General features: G+C 42.5%; 1 protein-coding gene across 3 annotated transcripts in view; it reads left to right on the forward strand.

Moving 5' to 3' along the window:
* The window catches only part of ADAMTS17 (ADAM metallopeptidase with thrombospondin type 1 motif 17), a 168,446-nt gene that overhangs the window by 129,796 nt on the left and 18,688 nt on the right, over positions 1–19,962 (forward strand). For all 3 annotated transcript variants that reach the window (XR_014504564.1, XM_083411860.1, XM_083411861.1), the window contains 4 exons: positions 3,701–3,860; positions 5,010–5,145; positions 11,277–11,481; positions 18,418–18,570. Coding sequence is in view for 2 of the 3 variants with exons in the window: in XM_083411860.1 (XP_083267986.1) it covers positions 3,701–3,860; positions 5,010–5,145; positions 11,277–11,481; positions 18,418–18,570 (654 nt within the window). In the remaining variant the exon portion in view is untranslated. The remainder of the gene's footprint in view (positions 1–3,700; positions 3,861–5,009; positions 5,146–11,276; positions 11,482–18,417; positions 18,571–19,962) is intronic.

Genomic DNA, 19,962 nt, shown 5'->3' on the forward strand with positions numbered 1-19,962 from the left:
CTCTGGGAGAAGGATCAGCAGGTGCTTTTCCTGAGCAACAATGATGATGGCGACTACGAGGAAGCATCCCATTGCCTTTCTGTGGTTGCCGCTGGCCTCGTCTTTTGGGCAGCTCATAACAGCTACTGGAGAGCTGGCCCTTCCTCACCTTCTCTTGAAGGTGTTGTACATGATCCCTTCCCTAACACATTTTTTTATTTTACAACAATGCTGTGAGGTAGGTTAGGCTGAGAGGTAATTGGCTCAAGGTGACAGCTGTATAGGTGTATATGACGTATAAGTGTGCAGCAAGATCAAAACGCGGGAGAATCCTCCTGATACAGAATAAAATGTCCCTATTTTCATCGGAGAAATGTTGCAGGGTGACAAACCTAGACAGCATCTTAAAAAGCAGAGACATCACCTTGCCAACAAAGGTCCGTATAGTTAAAGCTATGGTTTTCCCAGTAGTGATGTATGGAAGTGAGAGCTGGACCATAAAGAAGGCTGATCGCCAAAGAATTGATGCTTTTGAATTATGGTGCTGGAGGAGACTCTTGAGAGTCCCATGGACTGCAAGAAGATCAAACCTCTCCATTCTTAAGGAAATCAGCCCTGAGTGCTCACTAGAAGGACAGATCCTGAAGCTGAGGCTCCACCACTTTGGCCACCTCATGAGAAGAGAAGACTCTCTGGAAAAGACCCTGGTGTTGGGAAAGATGGAGGGCACAAGGAGAAGGGGATGACAGAGAACGAGATGGTTGGACAGTGTTCTTGAAGCTACCAGCATGAGTTTGACCAAACAGCGGGAGGCAGTGGAAGACAGGAGTGCCTGGCGTGTTCTGGTCCGTGGGGTCACGAAGAGTCGGACATGACTAAATGATTAAACAACAAACAAATGGGGGACCAGTTCAGCCCCATGGGCATGGAGCCGCAGGGGGCACCACAGCTGTGAGGTGGCGGGTGCAGTGAGTATTTTCTGCAAAATGCAAGTGTCTGTAGCCATGTCTTCAAGGTTCTACAGGATATTTGGGGACTAAGTACAAAAGTGGTTGTCCTTCAATTACCTCAAAAGTATGTTTCTTTTTCAGTTTCCACTTTGATCTCATTTGTGCTAGGTTAAAAATTAGTAGAACGCATTTACTTTGAGGCAGCATTACTTTACTCTCATCAGCCCCAGAAAGCATCGCCAATGGACAGTGATGGTGGGAGTTGTAGTTCAGCAACATCTAGAGGTTCCTCACACTTGGTTTAGTTTGGGGTTTGTTTGTTTTTACAGGGGAAAAAATGAATTTTTTTGTCTAATTTCCAGTTGAACATGACAAGAGTGACTTATCTTCCATGAATGCCTAGTAACTATTCCCAAATGTACCTGACATAGCATCCTCTTGCTGTTGGGGGTGGGGAGATTGAAAGACTGTAGCAAAAAAATATTTTTTCTGTGTCAGAAATGCTCAGCTTCACCTCTGCTGGCAAGCACTTTGCCAAGCAAGGTGACATTTGGGCTTTGTGTTGTGCAATGCCCCCTTTAAAGCTACAGCTATTATGATCGGCACTCCTTCACTTCTCTTGGCAAAGCACGATACTACTTTCAAGAAACCATTTTCTCCCCTCTTTGAATTTATATAAAGTGGTACCTCGGTTTACGAACCTAATCCATTCCGGAAGTCCATTCTTAAACTGAAACCATTCTTAAACCGAGCCGCGCTTTCCCTAATGAGGCCTCCTACCGCTGGTGCCCTTCCACCATTTGGATTCCGTTCTTAGACTAAGGTAAAGTTTGCAAACCGGGACACTACTTCTGGTTTTGCGGAGTTCGTAAAGTGAATCGTTCGTAAACAAGACTGAGGTACCACTATACTGCCTTTTATCATAAGCTCTCAGGGTGGTTCACAGAATAAAATTGTTAATGGTCATAGGCCAGGATAGCTAAATAGAACTTCAGTGTTTAGAGATGACTTACCTCTGAGAAATCAGGTGCTGGGGGCAGTGGGAGGTAATAAAGAAGGCAAGCAATTGAGACCTACTAAGGCAGGCATAGGCAATGCCTGCAACTCCCATGATCCCTAGCTAACAGGACCAGTGGTCAGGGATGATGGGAATTGTAGTCCAAAACATCTGGAGGGCCGAAGGTTGCCTATGCCTGTACTAAGGGAAGACTACGGTTGTTGGAGTAGTGCTCCATTTCCCCTAATGGAGCAGCCTCCACTGTTACATGGGTGGTGTTCATTAGCTTCACTACCTTATAAAAGGCAGCATTTAATTTTACCTATTTTGTCTCATTCCACAAAGTCTAAGCAGTAGCAGATGCCTCAAGCTGTCAGAGGAGCAGATCAGTTCTAGTTGGCACCGTTCCCTACCACACATTAGACAACACACTACCATGTTTATTTATGGCTTGATTTGTTCAATGGGCTCCTTAATACCTCCGGCTGTTTCAATAAACTCATGTACCATTTCACTGCAATGAGATACAGTGTCACCTGCCTGCTTGCCCGCCCATCCCCCTGGCCTTCCCGTCTTCATTCCAACCTGTTCCAAGTACTAGCACACCTTCCAGCACACCTGAACCCTCCCAAACAAATTTAAACTTGTACAGTCAATGGCATCTTAATTCAACAGAATCATTAATGAGTTGCTTTAAGAGTAAGCTTGGTTGGTTTTCACATTTCCTGCAGTCGTAATTACTTCTAGCTGAGTTGCCAGCAGCAAACTTGGGGAAGGTGTGGGGAGTTGAGACTGCAAGTTTCACATTAAAGGTATAATCTTATTTATTTATAGGCCTTTACAAGCTGCCTTTTCCCTGCCAGATTGGCACAGCATATAATGAGGACAATAAAACAATATGAAACTACAATGCACAGTTTCTAAAGCATTACACTGTCAAAAGAGCCAGTGTGGTGTAGTGGTTAAGAGCGGTAGACTCGTAATCTGGGGAACCGGGTTCGCGTCTCCACTCCTCCACATGCAGCTGCTGGGTGACCTTGGACTAGTCACGCTTCTCTGAAGTCTCTCAGCCCCACTCACCTCACAGGGTGTTTGTTGTGGGGGAGGAAGGGAAAGGAGAATGTTAGCTGCTTTGAGACTTCTTCGCATAGTGATAAAGCGGGATATCAAATCCAAACTCTCTTCAAATCCAAAAGTCCTCCAAGTTCAGACGGAATGTGCCATCAAATGCCAGTTGCTAGAAGGACAACAGCAAGGGTAGAGGATTGCTTTCATTCTCAGCTAGCTCAGCACCCCTGCAGCATCACAAGAAATAAAGACTTATGTGGGTGATTTAGAATATATTTTTCCATAATAGTTAGGTGATTACTGATTTTAACTTTTTAATATTGTTCTTATTTAATGGTTTTATGTATAATTGTTGTAAACCATTCTGATCTTTTTAATGAATTGTGGCATGTAAATATTTTTATAACTAAATAAATTTAAATCCAGGTTTCAAGGTTTTTATACACACATAGTTTTACAGTAGATCAAATATCCTTTCCTTCCAGATGATCTCCTCTGTGGAGATGGATTTGCAACCACAGGGCTTCTACTCCCCAGAAGTAGACCGTGTTGTTTATATTTCACTCATAAATCCCTTGACCTAAACCTTTTATTAATATTATTATTGGTTGCTTTGCCATTTTGGTGATTTCCATTTATTTGCCTTGCCTCCCCACCCCACACACGCCAGCCTCAACAACTGTCTGTCTCCTACGCTCTCAACTAGGTGCTGTTATTCCATGACCAGAATTATGGGATCCACTATGAATACACCATTCCTGTGAACTACTCTGCTGAAAACAGAAGTGAGCCAGATCATCATCAGGACTCCTTGTACATATGGACCCACAGCGGATGGGAAGGTTGTAGTGTGCAGTGTGGAGGAGGTAAAGATTTTGTTTGCTTAAAATAATTTATCTAAGGCAGTCCATTAGTGTAGAAGGGCTGCAGAACAGTACTCAACCTTGCAGCTGTCTTTGTCTCACTGATAGTGTATCTCCAAGGTCTTGGGCAAAGAGGTATTTCCAACCATGCTATCCGAAATCTTTTAAGCAAGAGATACCAGGGATCAATCCTAGGACATAAGAGGAGCCCTGCTGGATCAGGCCAGTGGCCCATCTAGTACAGGATCTTGTTCTCACAGTTGCCATCCAGATGCCTCTGGGAAACCTGCAAGCAGCCCCCAAGCGCAAGACCACTCTCCCCTCCTGCGGTTTCCAGCAACTGGTATTCAGAATCATTACTGCTTCCAAATGTGGAAGGAGAGTATATCTATCGTAGCCAGTAGCCCTTTGTGAGAGCAAATTCCATAGTTTAACAAAACACTGTGTAAATAAGTACTTTCTTTCGTCCTGAATCTTCCAACATTCAGCTTCGTTGAATGTCCCCAAGTTCTAGTGTTAGGAAAGAGGGAGAAAAACATCTATTTATCCACTTTCTCCATGCCAGACATAAATTTACGATATTCTGTTGTTGTTGTTGTTTATAAAATTTCTATACCGCTCTTCATCCAAAGATCACAGGGTGGTTTACAATCTATCATGTCACCTCTTACTTACCTTTCCTCTAAACCAAAAAGCCCCAAATGTTGTAACCTTTCCTCATAGGGGAGTTCCTCAGTCCCCTTGATCAGATCATGCACAGCAAGTTCTCTCCCATCTGAATCCTTAACTGAAGCATTTCAGAATTGAAGGAGAAAAGCTTTTCTAAAACAACAACAACAACACCACTGTAGCGGACAGATACCAGGCCTCGGAGCTGAGAAAGCCCCATTCCAAATTAGCGAGCTTCAAAGGCTCCCAGATAACGGATATGGGTGAAATTAGATTCAACCGCTCAGAAGAGTTACCTTGCAGTGCTCTTTGGCTTGGAGTCCCATATCCATGGGGTGTTGCTGGGGAAAGTAGCCATGTTGGAAAATAGGGACATGTTCACAACCAAGTGGAATTCAGCAAACAAGACATTTCTTTTAGTGGAGAAAAAGAAACATTTAGATGATTTAATGAATGACACCGCCGCCCCCATTTTGCATCCAGGAGAACGTAAAACCATTGTGTCCTGTACACGGGTTGTTAACAAGACTATGATACTGGTGAACGACAGTGCCTGCCAGCGGGTGACCCGTCCCGAGCCTCAGGTCAGAAGATGTAATGTGCACCCCTGCCAGTCAAGGTAAGGATCCCATTACAGTCGTCATAAACTTTTTCATATACAAAGGTTCATATTGCATTGTAGTTTCCCGTGCACTATTTATGTGATTGTATGAGCATTGTTAATGCAACAGAGAAAGCACAAATAAGGCATTTGTAATAGAACTGAGCCTTCTCGCCAATGCAAGTTTTATACTTATATATTAAAAACTGTTTTAAGCCTCATTTATAACACCCCTGGAGCTGCATGGAACTGCATCCAAATTCCTATTTTTCCAAGCATACCGATCTACAAATGCATTTGTACATCTTTGCCTTGTTCAGCCATAAAACTCCTTTTCTACTTATTTGGTAGATCTGCACCACCCAACCTCTCTTTTTTACTCACTGGGGGATATAATGACTTGATATTTTAATTCTTAAACATCATTGATCCAACATACCCAAGGGCCCCTTCTGAGAGTCACACAAGAAAGGGTGTTGGGAGATCATAGGATGTGCATTTTTCTATACATTATTTGGTTGGTGAAGCACATCACAGAATTTGTACAAGTGTGAATTTTGAAAGATGGCTTTTTTCCAATTTTCATATTGCTTCAGGAAGTGCAAATTAGGTAGATTCACCTTTAAATGAAAACCAATGGATTAGTCCATTTAACCACCTTTAAATGGACCAATGGATTAGTTGCCAGACAGCTTCTTAAAGAGCATAATGTTTCTGGAGCGACACAAAAATGAGAGAGCTTAACAGAGCCCTTCCATTCCCTGTGTTTTATTGTGATCCTTCAATAACATCTGTGTGCCATGTCAGGAAAGCCAGGGCCCCTAAGCCAAGTTGCCTCTGAGATGGTAAACCTGTGTCTGGACTGTACCACTTAAGTTTGCAGGTGGGGGGTTACATAGATAAGTACTCCTCCATTTAGGAAAACGTCTTGCACATAAGAAACTGAATGTATTTGCTACCTCATTCAGAACTAGGCTATAGAGAAGGTATTTGCTGTGGTTGTCTCCAAATCCCCTGGTGACTTGCCAAGCCCATACATTGCTCATATATGGTCAGAGGCTTCTTTTCTTTACTAGGGACTGGCTTAGTCTGGCAGTCTGCTTGTGTTTAAGGTAGGCCTGTGTCAGTTAGGATCTAGTTATTTCTGGTCTTAAAATTAATTAAAACTGGTTGGTCTTAAGTGGATGCTTGTCATTTGTGGGGCTGTTCAGCCACCCTCCTCTCAAGCCTTCATGGCAGTATAGATTTCTAGGCAAATTGAGAGAAAAATATCCAAAGGAATCATTGACAGAGAGGTAAACCAGCTGAAGAAAAATAATCTGGTCTCTCTGAAAGAGTTGCAGAAGGGAAAAACACACCATTGAAAAAGATCTGTAAAGCTTGAAACATGTCAGGTCATTCTCTAAAAATAAATCCAGCTTTCCGCAGCACCTTTTGGGCTTTTTCTGTTTGCCATGGAGTGGTCCAACTCTGGTTTCTGGTCTGTGTGGATTTCTAGCCCACCTGAAGAAGCTTCCGGAACCGCCTGCCTGTGCCATTTCTGACCCCCAAACTTTCATTTTCCTTTTGCTAGCCCACAGGCAAAAAAAAAAAGTCAGGGTTGATCCAAGGGTGGTGCCAACCCAGCCCAGTTTTGTTGAGAAAGGGAAGTCTAAATTGCCTTACTCTATGGATTTTAATCCTTCCCCTTAATATAATTCCGGAACTGCTGCTTTTGGTTTGGAGTTCCTGAGCCAATTTAGAGTTACAATAAAGGGCCATTATCCTCGGCTGGACAACTAGAGTGTGCGGCTCTCATTGGTTCGTTTTGCCACCAGCACCATGGCAACCAACAACCACACAGTGCTTCACATCCAAGCAGGCCACGCCTCTCCCTCTCTCCTAACATTTTCTCGCTCCCTCCAGGTCGACCACACATTCACACTTCGGAAGCTGCCAAATGGAAACGTTTTCCGAAGCACATTCTCTAAGTCTCTGTAGAATTTAAATTTCCATTAGTGTTTGCCCACCCAGATATTAGAAATGCATGCTTGGCATACTCTCTGACCGAGAACATCTTAAAGAGACCTTTCTCTTTCACCATGACTATAGTTTATTTTGTTTTTTTAAAGAAAGAAGCTCTGGGTTTGCTTTCAGAGTTCAAGCGGAATTATTATAGCGTTGTTGCAAGAACTTCTCCTGTTTTTCTACATTGAGCTCTGCTCTCTGGTTCTCATAAGAGCTACCGCTTTGATTTCTCTGTAGTTTGGCCTGCTATTTGACATTATTGCTACCAGAAATTCACATGGTCATTCTTGGGATGAGATGGGAGAATCTGTCAGTTCCGCTTTTCTGTTTCTCATTTTTCCAAACTTAAATTCAGTTCTCTACATTTCTGCAACAGTAAAAGTCAACAGCATTCTTCAGTGTAAATTATTCCAAACATACATGTGTTCGTATGCAATTTTGCCTAATATATACACTTTCGCAATGCAGTTTTTGGTGTGTTGTTTTCCCTAATGCATTCCTCAGTATGTTCATTATTGTCCATGCTATTTAGCTAGAGAACTGCATTGCAAAATTTGCCGAAGTGTGTATTTCAGAAAATGACACTGATTTGGTAGATAAAAATGAGAAATTCAAACTTTATAAGGGATGCTGAGGAGTCAAAGGGGATGTGAAGGAGAGAGAAATGATGCCCTACACACTTTAATCTACCTTAATCTTTAGAATTTCTGCTTTGTCTCCTCTTCCCACCATCTGAAATTTGGCATGTGATGATGGGAGGCAGGACTACCTCTGCTGCGCCACCTTGTTGTTAGTGGCACTTTAAAAAAATCTGCTTATGCTGTTTAAGTAGGTGTCTTTTATTTTTAATGCTGGACTTTTAACTTTCCGTGCAATTTGTTGTTTTCTTAATATATTCCTATTTATTGCATTTATTGAATTTACTTCTGATGCTGATCTGAGAGCCGGGTCTGAAGAGTGGCAAATGAAGTTTAAATAAATAAAAACCAACCAGCATAAACAGTCATTCTGATTAGTTATCTCTAAGAGAGAATTTTCAGCATCCCCAGCAAAGTGTCTTTCCCAGAATTCTTTGAGGAAGACTAAAATACTAGGAATTGCCATACTGAAAACAATATTAGTGTTTGAATACTCAAGTTCTACAAACCGTCTGAAAGAGTTCCATGTTCCAATAATTCCACTCAAAACTGGTGAGAAAATTATTTTTTATAATTTATCAGCGATTTGAAGATCTTGCTCCCCTAGCCAAACACTTTCCTGCCTCTTTTTTCTTCCCCCTTTGTAAAATCAGTTTTATAAAAACATTTTTAAAATGCTCCTTAAAAAAAATTAGAAAGTGGCACTAAAAAGATGGTTGACACAGTGTCAGTGTAAATTTGTCCTTAACAAAGTTAAAACTCAAGTTATTCCACAACCACCCCCGTGCGTGTTGCAGCTTTGTACCGAGTTCATGAAAGGACACTTATGCCGGACCTGGACAAGAGTGCAGTCTGGGCTGTCCATTTCCCCATCTGTCATTGTACTGAATTCCTGGCTCGTCTCATGCCCGTCTTCCTGTTTCCTTACAGACCACCGAACTGGAAAAGAAAGTGAGAGGCTGTCTCCTTTCTGATTCCTCCCATTCCTTTCCCCTTTAAGTGAGGTCACAGCCTCCTTTTTCTCAGGACTGTATGGTGTGCGGTCGAACTGTCAGTTCTGGAGGCAAACAACCAGGGTGGCTCCTACCAAGTTTTTCACTCCTTTCATCTCTACTGTTCTTTGCTCTCAATCCTTTTCTCTCCTTTCTTTGCCAATAGCTATAGATCACAGGGAGATTACAATGCCGTTGCTAGACTTAATTCAGCAGGGCCTGGACAGCAGCCATGCCTGCCCCTGGAGAGGACAGTAAATTAGTAAAGCAGTCCCTCTCTTTCCCCTTCCCAGCTTCATCTCACCACCCCTATCTGATTGGGACTTTCAGTCAATGACATATTTAACAACACATCTGTAATTTGTGCTTCAGTGCTTAAATAGTGGCCTGTGGGTGTCCTTTTATTGCATATTCATGATCATTTGTGCTCATGATGCTATCAGGGCTGTCACACGGGTTCCCACTTTCATTATGGTTTGCACCTGCAAAAGTTTTGGTGCAGTCACTCTGCTTCATTTCCACTCGGTATTTATTTTTTATATATACCACAAAGTTTCTGGTTTATTTGTGTTTTGCTTTTATGGTGCTGTGGCCTCTCCAGACAACAGTATTGTGGTAGCATGGGGGAAGCATCTCAGGGCAACTAATAAAGCAGAATAATTTCAGCACTACAGCACTGTGTGTGTGTGTCAGTAACATGTTGCAGAATACTCCCAGGCTTAAAAAAAAAAAATCAGTCTGGAGGGGCCCTCAGTGCCTTGGCATCAGGTTGCAAAGATTAGTTTGGTTGGGAGGCAAATCAAGTTGACAGGTCTGAAAGACAGACCAGGATTCCAACTTCCTGAAAAAGGGGTGCTGTGATTGCCACCTCCCTCCCCCTCCTCATGCATTTTTCATGTTCACACAGGGCTATTGTTCCAGCTCTTCACTTTGACGAGGAATTCCTGTAATTACAGAGGGGATCTTCCTCTGTGACAGGTCATAGGAAGCACTTAGCAGAGATGCCATATAGGCATTTATCAAATACATTCCTCTTTACTTGATTCTTCCCATGACCTCCAACTCAAGAGTCACTCTCAAAAAGTTCCACTTCTGCTGCTCAGGTCTCAACAAAATAGCAATTAGTTATATGGGGTGATTGGAAGGGCAGACTGACAAAAGGGTCTGTAGAGTCCATATCTCTGGGGACAAGCAGTTATATTTCACAGCACCTGAGAATGTAAGGCTATGGGATTTTTCATTGTGAGCTGATCATAATGTGAATCTTATTTGCAATGTGATGTAGGTAGCTGTGTACTATTTGTGTCAATTGTTTGAACAAAGCAGATGACATAATTGCCAAGGTGGTCCTCTTTTGCTCTTCATACTCTGACCTCATCACTCCTGAAATCTCCTCTTGTTCTTTTTACTTGTCTGATGGTTTGAGCCCTCTTGATGGTTTTAGTTGGTCTGCTCAGATATCACAGCTAGAAGCAGAGGAATCCTGGCCCCTCTTGGATTAGCTTATGCCACAGAAAAGCTAGCATTAGCAGCTGAGCATCAAAGGGGGCATGGAGACCTTTAGAACTGGATGTTCAGTGCCCATGAGCAACTTTCCTTCGGTTAAACAGCATAACCATGGTCTGCAAGCCACAGGCTCCCAAATGACCCTTGGTATAATTGGCTTGGGTGGTTTTTATATAACTTATTTGCTTAATGAAAAGAGACGGGCAACACTTGCTGTTAACTTACGTGATTATATAGTTCTCATTAAGGCACTTAAATTGCAATCAATTTGCATCACTAAACAGGTACAGTGGTACCTCGGGTTACATACACTTCAGGTTACAGACTCCGCTAACCCAGAAATAGTGCTTCAGGTTAAGAACTTTGCTTCAGGATGAGAACAGAAATCGTGCTCCGGCGGCGCAGCTGCAGGAGGAGGCCCCATTAGCTAAAGTGGTGCTTCAGATTAAGAAAAGTTTCAGGTTAAGTACAAACCTCCGGAACAAATTAAGTGCTTAAACCCGAGGTACCACTGTATACAGATCTAGCTCAAGGATTTGAGCTGCAGAAAGAGGGCACCCCAGAACTCCCTGCAAGTTTAGTTCTGAGGTGCATTGCCTGTAAGGGGAACTGGCCATGCCAAAAGCATTCCTGTCTTTAAACCAGCTTACACAAGGTAGGAGGACACGTTTATCTTGGCCCAAGGAAGAAAGGATTACTAATATGCATGTAGTGTGCTTCAGTAACCCTGACTTGGAAAAGAACATCAAGGTTATTTAGGTTGTGGTCCTGCATAATCTTCCACCACCAAGAAATTGCAGGGGTTGCTTGTGTCAAGATTTAAAACCTCTTAATTCTGCATTAAAAATGTTTCAAATAATAAAAACCTTGGACACAGGTTGGTGGGGCCTGACACCCACTCAGGGTAGGCACAAGAGGCAGTGATTGATGAGTGGCTTTGTATAAACACCTTGTGCCTCAAAGGGCTGTGTCCCTATTGAATCCTTTTTCTCTCTTTTCTTAACAGGTGGGTGGCTGGGCAGTGGAGCTCTTGCTCTGCAACATGTTCCAAAGGCATCCAGATCCGAGAAGTGGCATGTGTCTATCAGCTGCAGAATGGCACCTATGTCAACACTAGGGATCTTTACTGCCTCGGCCCGAAGCCAACACCAATTCAAAGCTGTGAAGGTCGAGACTGCCTTTCCATATGGGAAGCATCGGAGTGGTCTAAGGTAAAGAAGTCTTGGTGGGAGGAAAAGGACAGAAATTCCACAATAAAAACCCCAAATTGGAGTCTACTAAACATGAGCAAATCCTACTTCATGTGATCCATAACCTATTTTTAAAGATAAATATCAAAGGGGCATTTTGTGGAAGTCTTAAAATTAATATTTTCCCCCCAGACTATTAAGAATCAGTGTTTTCTAGCCAGGATTAGCCAATGTGGTGCCCTCCAGATGTTGTTGGACTACGACTCCCTAATCCTTCTAGCCACTGCCTATGCTGGCTGGGGCTCATGGAAGTTGTAGTTCAACAATACCCAGAGAGCAGCACGTTGACTACCCTGATGTAGGTGCTTTTACATGCCCCAAATAGCACCTGCAAAAGCAGATTCCCAGAATCCAGTTCTGGGACCTAGGGTTGGGTCATATCCAATGGCACCTCCTGAAGTAGCTCAAGTTGGTGGGGTTTGCCCCCATGAAGAGGAAGAAGAAGAAGAGTTTGGATTTGATATCCCACTTTATCACTACCCTAATGTCTCAAAGCAGCTAACTTTCTCCTTTCCCTTCCTCCCCCACAACAAACACTCTGTGAGGTGAGTGGGGCTGAGAGACTTCAGAGAAGTATGACTAGCCCAAGGTCACCCAGCAGCTGCATGTGGAGGAGCAGGGAATCGAACCTGGTTCACCAGATTACGAGACTACCGCTCTTAATCACTACACCACACTGGCACATGCATCCATAATATATCATATGATGAGTTTGAGTTCACAAAAGCTTATGCCATTATAATTTGTTCGTCTTTAAGGTGCCACAAGAATCTTTTCTTGTTTAGGTGGTTCAAGAAGTACATTCCATAATTTTCTTCAGGCCAGCAGCACACTTATAACACCATCCAGGGGGGTAAAACTAGTCACCACGCAACAGAGCCAAATGCCCTAGGTGTATTCACAGAGTCGTTTTCTCAACACACAGTGACTCTGTATGTATTAGGAAAAGCAGGCAGTGATTGATGTAAGACCAATTTTAGTAACACGGGTCCAATACTTCTCCCCACTGCCCCAATGTTCTGCTGTGTATCTACCAAAACTTGCTATTTTGCCTTGTTTGCTCAAGGTTGTGTCAATGAGTCTTGTGATTGCTTTCAGGAAAATAGATTTTAGGAATATTGTTGCCAAGAGGTTATTTCCACAAAAGTAATATTGTGACTTTTAACAAGATTGAGTCCTACCACTAGCTCTGCATAATCTTTTACGGTGTAGTTCATATTTTGCAGCTGGCATTATTGAGTTCCTATCAGAAAAACCTTTAAAGATATTTTCTAGCTCTTTCACAGGCTTAGAGGGGTGAAGGATCGGCTGTATGTTTAATATAATGAGTGCCTTGATTGCTTTCGGACTCCTGTCTAAATTAAATGAGCAAAGCTCCTTAATTAAGTGTGTGCATGGCATTGGGTTTCAGGGTTAGCCAGTCCTTAGCTTCTAAGTATCTGCATCTTGAATTTGTTCCACAAATATGAGAGATTCATCAGATAAAGGATCCAGCTAAACCACTTCTTTGCAATACATGTTTTTTAATAATGTTAAAGTGAGAGGTGTGTTTTCCTTTAATCAATTTTGTGTCTTGATTGTTAAATGTAAACCAGTTGTTTTGTTAAAAAAAAGTCTCAGATGGCATTTGCTGTTAATTGACCTAATGCTGCATGTTGCTGAGAAGGAGAATAATTGTTACGTCATTTTAAGTATATTGTACATGGTTAATACAGTTTACTTGCAGCATGAATAATCTTAAAATGAAATAATAAGCTCAGAGGTGCTGGTGGAAATTCCTGTATATTTCACATGAATTGCTTTGGGTTTTTCTGGCGGCCAAACTTGAATAAAATGCAAAATATAATCTGGTTTTTAGTCAACCTATTACGTTCCTAAATCATAAAGCAAAGGTTCAGTTTCATTGTGGAGAAAAATAATGAATTTTTACTTTAATGAGGCACGGTAGCAATTTTTTGAGATGATGCATTGCTCCACCACATTCAGTGGACTGACATATATGAAGAGGAATGTGTGGATCTGGTCCTACTTTATATAGTCATTAGTAAGATTCCCTGCTTCTGCTTTTCAGGGCCTTTTAAGTTCTGGTTATGTTTAAGGGAAAGGGCCATAACTCAGTTCCTTGCATGCTGACAGCCCTGGTTCAGACCTTGGCATCTCCCATTAGAAGGATCTCAGGTTGCGGGGCTGAAAAAGACCTTTGTCTTGACTACATACATTAACAAATGAAATGCATCAGCCCTGCTACTACCAATCTGAACAAATCTGCTTATACTTCTCGTGCATAAACTTTGCAAAAGCCAGACAAGTTTCCAGCAAGCCTGACTTGTCACCCCAAGTGTCAGGCTCAACTCTCCGCTTGCACACATTTACACAATCCAAGAGGGTCTCATCAGGATTCCTTTCCACAGTTCAGAATATGTATTATATTGTAAGTCACTTTGAGTTGGCGTTTTGTTTTTTTAAAAAGCAACTCATAAGTACAATCATGGAAAAGAGAAGAAATACCACGGCCAGCTCCATAGATTAACAAAGCCGGGCATTTGGCAAGGCCCTAAGACTATCAGAAGGCCCACTGCCCTCCCTGCCTACCATTCTTATATTGCACAGAATAACCGGTAAGATCCGATGCAGCAAAGGAGAATTCTCAGTTTTCATGTCCTGCCTCTTCTGACTTGAGGAGACCTACAGAGGGTGCCGTTCCCAAGGACCAACAGAATCCTGGAACCAACACTGCAAAGCTTAGAGTTCAGATAAGGAACTCAATCAGAAACTTGTGCCCCAACATTTTCTGCTATACCGCAAGGCATTTTGGGGCACATCTTTGTTATCATATGCTGAGAATTTTCACATTCCCCCAAATGACTGGTCCTGATTTCCTGTTTTAGAGGAGGAGACTAAAGCAGCTGGCAGGCCTTTTGAATCCTTTCCTGTCTTGTGTTTTAATGCTGCTCCACAGCACCAAGTTATTCAGCCTCTCTCTCTTTTTTTGAGGATGGTTACAGCCGGCCACTCATTTCAAGACACAGCTGTTGAGTTTCAGCATCCTTACAATCTTAAGGTATCTTTCCCAGTAGCCAGCAGAATTCTATTCTTGCTTTCACACTATGAAGATGTTACTTTCCATAAGGGGGTCATGCAATGAACAGCCATAAATTAAGTGGAAGACTTCCCAGATTTTCTTCTTCTTCAATAAGTCACTTTGCAGTTGCTGTGAAGTATTTCAAAGCATGTCTGTTTGCTTGCCAGCTCATAAACACTTGTCATTCATGTCCTTAACAGGGTCAACAGGTCATGACTGCCTGGATTGTATTTTTTTAAGACGATTAGACAGGCATGCTGAGATCTGCCCGTTTATTGTAACGTATATCAAGTTGAGTCCTGTTTCCATCCTAGACCCCCTAAATAGAGAAACTTATTGGAGCGCATTCAAAAGATCTCATGGAGTATCTCATATCTCCAACTATTTATTCAGTGTCAAGTCCACAGTTTCTTCTGTGCTGATCCCTTGAAGGGTGTGTGTGTGAAGATTGATGCTCCAGAAAAAGCTAGCATTTTTTTTAGGACTGAGCAGTTTCGTAAACATTTTCCGCAGTGTCAAAAAGCACCATAACTGCTTGGCAATGTTGCTTACTTGCGTATTTGACAAATATTATCCTGAACAGTCTTTGTTTGCCTTTAGTGACATCATCATATTCCTGATTGGCTAGAAATACTCATGTGACTAGGGCTGGAAGCATTACTCTCTCTCTCTCTCTCTTTTTTCATAATAATTTTTATTAGTTTTCAATTAGTCCAATAATAGCCTTATTATAACAATACCAATTATAATACAATTATTAATACTAATTGTTCAACAGCAAATTATATAATTTAGATAAAGTGGCCCCCCGCATGCTAGATTTGATGGTTTGATGATTTTCTTTATTTCTGCATTCCAAAATCTTATTCATTTTAATTGCATTCCGGCCATAATAATAATCCCCTATACAACAACTGCAATATTAATAACTCTTATTTGTGTGGATGCATCAAATGATTTGTAAAACTACAAGTGAGGAACTCAAACTATATCCTTGTTCTTCCGGTGTGTGGAAATTATTCTGTCCATGGTGTTTCTTCCTGTCCTTGTAAGATGTTACATCTTTCTTCCCCCTGTTGTTGCTGTTATCCGTCATGCCTTTGGTGAAGCTAATATCCCATTGTTGTTTCAGAAATTTATCCATTGCTCTGTCCCGTGCTTCACAGACTCCTTTCATCGTTCCTTCCAACTCAAGATATATAAGCAATTATACTTCCAATTAAATTAAATTAAATTCCATGTCCTCTTAGCGTTATTCATTTGACTTCGTAAATAATAAAGGGGAAGAGTCAGCTCTAAGTTTCCATCATAAACCTTTTGCAAAATAGAGTTTCCCTCCCTTTCCCCCTTTTTTTTACACACACAGTTCCGTTTGATGTTATATTCCATATTTATAATCCAATTTCTTCCATCCTCGCTTGTACAAATACAATCTGAACTAACATTCAGAGGAGGGTTGCCAAATCCTAACTGTAGAGAAGAAAACTTTAAATAAAGAAACCATAGGCTCCCCTCCCTCCCCACCGTCTTGCACTGAATGAAGTCTTATCCAAGTTCAAACCTTAAAGTCCTTGCAGTTGGTTTGTTCCGCAGTTTGTGATCCCATCTCTTCTAGCACGCGCCTGTACTTTAGTCAAATTAAGCTGCAATTAACAGAAGAACCTCTGCTTCTTAATGGCGGCTTTGGAAGGTTTTCGGCAGGCGAAGTGCTTTTGCACTCAGCGCCTCCCTGCCCCTCACATTCCTTGCTGGAGCGAGAACCAGGTACCGAGACAAACGGCAAGTAAAACCTGTTTCCCCACCCCCTCCATCACTGGGGGGAATTTGCAAGGATAATTACCCTCAACCATCCTTGCTTTTCCTTTGCCAACAATCTCCCGCTATCGTGGGGGAGAGTAGAACCAGGAGCCAGCATTACTCTCACTCTTAAAGTGCTGTATTTGCCCTCTGTGATGTCAGCATGCAAGCCAATCTGGTTGGCTGCATAGTGTTGTGACCTCACCGCATTTAGTATATGAGCTTTGATTGGCTAGAACCATCCTATAGAATTCTCAACCGAAAAATAAACAAACAAAATACCAAAAAGCAGAAGAGGGAAACAGAGAAAACAAAGTGAATACATTGTGCATGATCAAGGGTATGGGTGAAAATATTTTATCTCCCTGCCCCAAAGCTAGAAATTTTAGCCTGAAAAGCGGAACAGGCAAGCACTTAGCACAGTTCTACATTTTATCTTGATGGATACATTGATGGATTTTCAGTGTATGTGGCAAGACAAGTAACATAGTTGTAATGGTTCTAGGGCTTGCTCATGCGTAAGCCAGTGCAAACACCTGGCTGGATTGCCTGAGTGAACCTTTTCTGTCTGGACAGCCACTCACCCGTGGCTGTCTCAATCGCTGCCAGAATCCGTCAGTGGGCGTTTCTTAAACTTCTTCTAGCAAAGAAGCTCTTTGACGCCTAGTCTTCTCCTACTCTCTCTGCGCGAAAGCCTTCTGCGCAAGGAGGGCGTAGGCAGCGGAGGACCTCTACTCTCCCCGCTGGTCCCCGGCAAGGAGTCATGGGACCGCCTCGCTGCTTCCCCCATCTGCCCCCCTTCTCCACTGGTGCTACGCTGATTCTCTTCCCCAGAAGATGGGCTGCCTCTCCCAATCCTGGGACGCTCTCCGGAATCCCTCTGGATTTTGCTCTCTCCCTCCGGCACTGATGGCAGTTCCCTGACAATAGTCTTTGGCAGAAGAGGAACTGCGGCAGAACGGATACAGTACTGCATGTGACAAATAAAGGGCAGAACAGAAAACAATGCTTCTTACATCCCTAGTTGCATGTAATTATGTGTTCAAGAAGGCCTATGCAAAAGCTACTGCTTATGAGTAGGGGTTTCGTGTGAACAGGATCCCTGATTGTATGCATGTCCAAGGGATACAAAGCCCCTATGTAGCAAGCAGGAGCTTGCACTGTGCATAGAACCATGTGCACATGTGGTTGTTGAAAGAAGCTGTGACATCGGGGGCAGAGCTAAATATTCAGCCATGTTCCACACTTTTCCCTGCTAATGCCCTACACCAGAAGTTCACAAGCTTATCTGTAGCCCACCAGTGATCCATGAACTTCAATGAGGTGGTTTCATGATGTGTCCACATTAAACATTTATGTTGGTTTTTATGTGTTTTTATTGTTTCCTTTATGTCACAGATTGCATTACAGTTTGAATTAAAAATGTCACTCACAATATTTTAAGTCTGAAATATTATTAAGCTCAGTTTTCCTTCCAATATTATCTGCCAGTCAAACTAATTTAGAATCAGCCCTGGTGTGTAGCATACTCTTTTTTCCTTCTTTTTTTGCACATTTAAAATGAAGGTTTAACAGCTGTATTGGTGAGACTTGGGGAATGTATTGATACCAGTGCTAGCTGTCTTCATACACACCATACATTTAAAGCATGCACACACACTGCAGCACACTGGGAACTGTAGTTTGCTTCTCACAGGTTTATAATTCCCACCCTTAACAGATGGCAGTTTCCAGAATTCTTGGTGTGTGTGTGTGTGTGTGTGTGTGTGTGCTTTAAATGTTCTTTGAAGATATGCTGTGTACATAGCCTTAATGTCCAATGTCAATCTCCCACCAACATGCCCACAATCTCCCAGTCAAAATTTTATGAAGATTCTTGTGAGAAACATTTGGGAAAGCAGAACTCTTTACATCTGAAACCACTTAGGAAAAACTTGTTGGCAACAATAGATTTTTGCTCCGTTTTCGTCCAAGTCAGTTTTCATCAACAACCAATGTTTGTGCCCATTGCTTTGCAGTGCTCGTCCAACTGTGGGCAGGGGAAGAAGAAGAGAACTGTCACATGCACCAACCCCCAAGGGAAGTGTGATTCAGCCACTAGGCCGAGGGATGAGGAAGAGTGCGAGGATTACACGGGCTGTTATGAGTGGAAAACAGGAGACTGGTCCAAGGTAAGGCCATGCTTTCAGCCCTGTATGGAGCCTTAATTCAGTAGAGCAGATATGGCCACTGGTTATCTCTTAGTGACTGTTAACTTTTGGAGCACATCATTTCCATCCAGAAGATCTGCCTGAAACCCTGGAGAGCCCCTGGAAATAACTCTAGCAATCTCCATCTGTTCCACCGCTGCTGCTGCCCACTGCCATTGCAGACATTCTTCTTTGCTCATCTTAACTCTGTTTTCCAAGGGATCCCTCCTTGAGAATTCTGGTATCCCAGGATGCTCAGGGTGCAAGAGGCTTCCATGGTGTTCTCTTGGCCCAAAACAGCCACACAGAAGCAGGTTTCCTGCACAGAATGGAAGGTGTGTTAACAATATTGGGCTGGGTGGACTAACGATCCGAGTCGGCATAAAGGCAGCTTCCTGTGGCTCTAAGCCCCTCTACATTTCTTGCTCTCATGTTTGCAGAGGGAACTGTATACACTAATCAAACTGAGGAATAAAAGCTTTTACATGTAGTGCAATATAGCTAAGGAAACACTATTCCCATTGTCTGAGCCAAGGAAATCCAAGGTAAATCATAGAAGCATGAGGAAAATGTAGGAAAATTCAGTTTAGCTCTGTTAAAACTAGGATTGCAAGCATGGATGGAATCTTCAAGAACAGGGTGGAGACATCGATGGCGTGCCCATGTGAAATTATGCCCCCATAGCTGCTTTATGGTTTCCAAACTCTTGATACTGTGCCCATGTATTATTAGCCACTGAGCCAAGGAGAGGAAGCTGTTCCTCAAACACCCATCTAGTTAGGAGGACTCGAAATAAATTCTCACAATAGTTTATTGTCACTTCCAAATTCTCAAACTGGGATTGAGCCTACCCCATTGGAACAGGAATTGGTATATTTGGACTGAGATCAGCAACATACATATAAGGCCAAGAAGCCACATTCGTAAATGGGTCTACGGACGACATTTCATTGTTGTGAGGCATGCTTGTTACTTGAATATGTTGGGGATTTTCCTTTTGCAGAGGGTGACTGAATAAATGAGCAGTGAAGTAACAGGAGATGAGCCAAGAGGGAGAGGATTAAAATATGGCTCCCTCTGTGTGGATTGGTGGATCTCTTTAAGATCTTTCCTTCAAGGCCTAGCAGAGCACCTTATAAGAAGGCCATATAGTTCAGACATTCTAGCTTTGGCATTCTGGCTATGCTGAAACACTTACTGGGGCAGCTGCAGTACAGGCACATCCCTGGGGCTTCATAGGATTCCTTTATACATAGGCAGTATGTGACCATATAAATCTGGTTTTGTGGAGTCAAGCAAATGTTAGGTTAAGAAAGTAGAGACTATAGTTAGTGTCACAGATTTACACCTTTTTGTTTCAGCTTTAATTCCCAG

Source organism: Podarcis tiliguerta, assembly GCF_965153285.1.
Source record: "Podarcis tiliguerta genome assembly, chromosome: 14".
NCBI lineage: Eukaryota > Metazoa > Chordata > Lepidosauria > Squamata > Lacertidae > Podarcis > Podarcis tiliguerta.